Source organism: Sinocyclocheilus anshuiensis, unplaced genomic scaffold (assembly GCF_001515605.1).
Source record: "Sinocyclocheilus anshuiensis isolate Anshui unplaced genomic scaffold, SAMN03320099.WGS_v1.1 scaffold1481, whole genome shotgun sequence".
In the NCBI taxonomy this organism is placed as follows: Eukaryota; Metazoa; Chordata; class Actinopteri; order Cypriniformes; family Cyprinidae; genus Sinocyclocheilus; species Sinocyclocheilus anshuiensis.
In genome coordinates this window covers 195,852-199,306 of record NW_015542404.1, presented here as the reverse complement: position 1 = coordinate 199,306, position 3,455 = coordinate 195,852, and the positions used below count along the sequence as shown (strand labels likewise).

General features: G+C 38.2%; 1 protein-coding gene across 1 annotated transcript in view; it reads right to left on the bottom strand.

Annotated features, from left to right (window-relative positions):
* Positions 1-2,380: 2,380 nt before the first annotated feature.
* Positions 2,381-3,455, bottom strand: part of LOC107693004 (stonustoxin subunit beta-like) — a 7,475-nt gene continuing 6,400 nt past the window's right edge. Inside the window, exon 3 of the mRNA XM_016492250.1 lies at positions 2,381-3,450. Within this exon, the coding sequence (XP_016347736.1) occupies positions 2,381-3,450 (1,070 nt within the window). The remainder of the gene's footprint in view (positions 3,451-3,455) is intronic.

The following is a 3,455-nucleotide window of genomic DNA, read 5'->3' as shown; positions in this document are numbered from 1 at the left end:
GGAAGAGACCGGAGACCGGTTATACTCATGGTCGCACCAGTGGCACGTCATAGGCCAATGTGAAGTTCATTGTCGTGTTTCCACATGCACTTCAGACACCCGTCAACGCTGAGGGTGTTCCCCAAAGTTTCCTCTAGGGGACGCAGTGTCTCATTCCCATTTGATAGGGAACTCCTTTTTCATCTCTTCTTCCTTTGCATTTGTTACATCTCCCTGACTTCCCTCCCTTTACCCATCCTTCTTTCCACTCAGTTCACTCAGAATGGTTATGTGTAACATACAACGTTCCCTTTCATTCAGTCACATTCAGCATTACATCGACAACTGACATATGTGACGTAACTTTTCCGTTCCCTCTATCAGGGAACGAGGGTTACATATGTAACCGAGACGTTCTGTGTGAATGCAAGGAATTTTCATTTTCATGTTTGGTGTCATTTAAAATGTCTCAGTGTGACTGGTACAATGGTCTCATTCCCACAAAAGTAGACTAAACTGTAATAAAGATTTGAGAGTTTAGGGATAATTTGCCTACTGTGTGCCCTCTTCCAAGGTTTCCATCCAAATCACCTTCTGTTCACACACAGCATATGCTGTGAAGTCCCCAGGTCTAACATCCTAATGCAAATTTAAAGCAAAATCCAATTGTTATTTCACACCTCCATTTGGATAATATTTATCTTGGTCTAAGTGCTTCAGAAAAGTTGTAAAAAGCATGGGTGATTCTGTAGCCAGATGAGCCCATAGTGTGGAGCGTATGCCAACACAGCACTATATATCCTTCTGATGCCAGGTATGCACCTTTTACACTTTTATTCAGCTTTGAGCATTTTTGTATTGATTATCTTCAAATTTATTAATATATAATATCAATGATTAATATAAATTATATAGTATGCATAATTATTTACATGTTTTATCTGTCTTAGAAAATTTGAGAATAAATCAAGATCCATAATTTATGTGATATCCCGGTCAGACAATTTACCAATCATAATGATAAGAACATTAATGAGGCTCATGAAAGATATTAGTAAACCCTGGAACCACTGACTTAAACTGCAGCAACTTAAGCATTATTCACAGCAGCACCAAGAAAAGATACAACAATGCAGGATGCATTCTATTGGATTTCATTAGGTGGCCCTTACAGGGCAAAATACCATATTCTATACATTCTGTGCAGTGGTTAGTTTTTTAGACCATGACAGAAATGTATTTTTCCACTAAAGGGCTATATCTGCTCCCCTAAACTGGTTTCCAGGGGCATTTATACCTTTATAATAGCTAGTTTTCTAACCTTACAAAAGGTATACATCATCTTTCAGGTCAAATTATTACAATTAATCAATAAAGTCAATTAGAATAATAAGACACTACAGGGATGCTACCTATGAAATAAAGTCAGTATCAATAAATCTCTAAATGCTCACCTGCAGTAGTCTATCGTGCTAGGCTACATAAATGAATGCATGATCTTTCGATACCGTTTTTGTAAGATGAGTGACATACTCAATAATGTCAGCTCAAAAATAGTTAAAAGAACAATAAAACCAGCCAAGCAAACCCATGTGGGGCCCAGATGGGTTGCACCTAGGCTCTCTAACTCTAAATGATCTGCAAAGTTGTAAAGCTGAAAGTGCAAGATAAATAAAGTTGTTGTCTCCCAAAAGTAAGAATCAACTCTGACCAGCCTAAACGAGTCGTCAGTAATTCGAGCTTGTTCATGTTGAGAAGAAACAGTGTCCTATGCTGTGAAAGTAAATTCATTTTATTTCACTTCCGAAAGATGAGGCTGCAAAGAATCAGTGGTTATGGCAATGGATGTATCTGCCACGTGCTGTATGCGGTAGACCAATCACAACAGACTGGGCCATCTGACCAATCAGAGCAGAGCAGGCTCACAGAAAGGAGGGGTTTAGAGACTGAATCTTTGAACTGCTTTGAAAGAATCATTGGAAAATGAGATTATAATAAATGCATATTTTGAGAAAACTAAAGCATTTTTTTGACCTTGCATGCATGTAAACCTGGGAGACTCCCAAAAAACAAGATTAGGAACCTTAAAAATGGCATAATATGGGCACTTTAATGAAATGAACACTTCTCAGTATGCATACTACAGAGTGTTAAAAAAAAAAATTGTTGTGTTGGCTGGGAAGATGTTGTAGACAATAAATATCACATATACAAAGCTAACCCTACTGTTCTTCCAACAACCTTGATACTTAGCAACATCGTAAAATTGTTCTTTAATGAGATACTATCAGCATTGTGTTGCTTGTGCTGAACAGTACAAGTCATGTGGAAGGGCCTTAAAATGTAAACATTTAAATAACAGTGGGTAATGATGTAAATGAACTGAATTATTGAATGAGCATCATACCTTTGCGATAACTGAGGTGACATCAGATTCAGTGGTGTAGTTGAGTTTTCCCACTGCTGCACATTTAATTTGGTACTCAGTATCTGGTCTGAGATCAGTCAGAGTGACTGTATTCTGGTCCTTTGACACAGTTTGAGATCTCCAGTCTTTCTCCTCCTTCATTTTGTACAGTATTTTGAGCTCCTCTGTAGCAGGACACGGTGAAGACACTTTCAGATCGGCTTGCCTACTTCGGACATCTTCAGTGATTGGACAGTCTGGTTTTGATGGAGGAGTGAAGCAAACGGCTTCATTACATCCATTTTCATACACAAGAATACAGGAACCTGGATGTTTTTCATGGTCTTTTATGGAAATCATAAATTTAATGCTTTGATTGCTATGTGACGTCATCAGCTCTTTAAATATTTTCAAATGTTCTCTCATTTTCTCCCTGACGCTTCCAGTGAGCCATGACTGAGATGCATCATGTGTCTTCTTTGGGTTTCTCATTATTTGAGGATTCATGTCATTTTCTTGCTCACTAAGTAACTCATCTGGCTGCTCAAGAGAACTGAAAGTGTAACAAAACACATTTTCCACCTGAATATCTGACAAATATGAGTCCAAGCTTCTGTTCACTTCGGCTCCAAGGCACATTAACTGCTGAAGGAACTCATTAATGGTGTTCAATTCTTTTTCTTTCACTGTGATCCACTCTTTTAGACACTTTTCATTAAATGGAGACTCATCATGAGCTTGTAGAAGATCCATCAGAGCACTAGACTCTTTCTCACAAGCTTTAACTGACTGGATCACAGATTTAATTCGGTCAGTGAATTCTTGTCTGTACATTTGACAGTTTTGCTGCATATCTTGTATTTTCTTATAAAGTGCAGTAAAAGTTGTTTCACTGGTGTTTTCCAAAAGGACACTGCACTTGCTTTCAGTCAAACTGAGATTTTCAATTGCAGACTCTTTGGCTTTGATAAGACTCTGGTTTATGACTGTGACCCGTGTCACATCACTGTCTATGGTGTAGTTGAGTTTTCCCACTGCTGCATATTGAATACTGTACTCAGTATCTGGT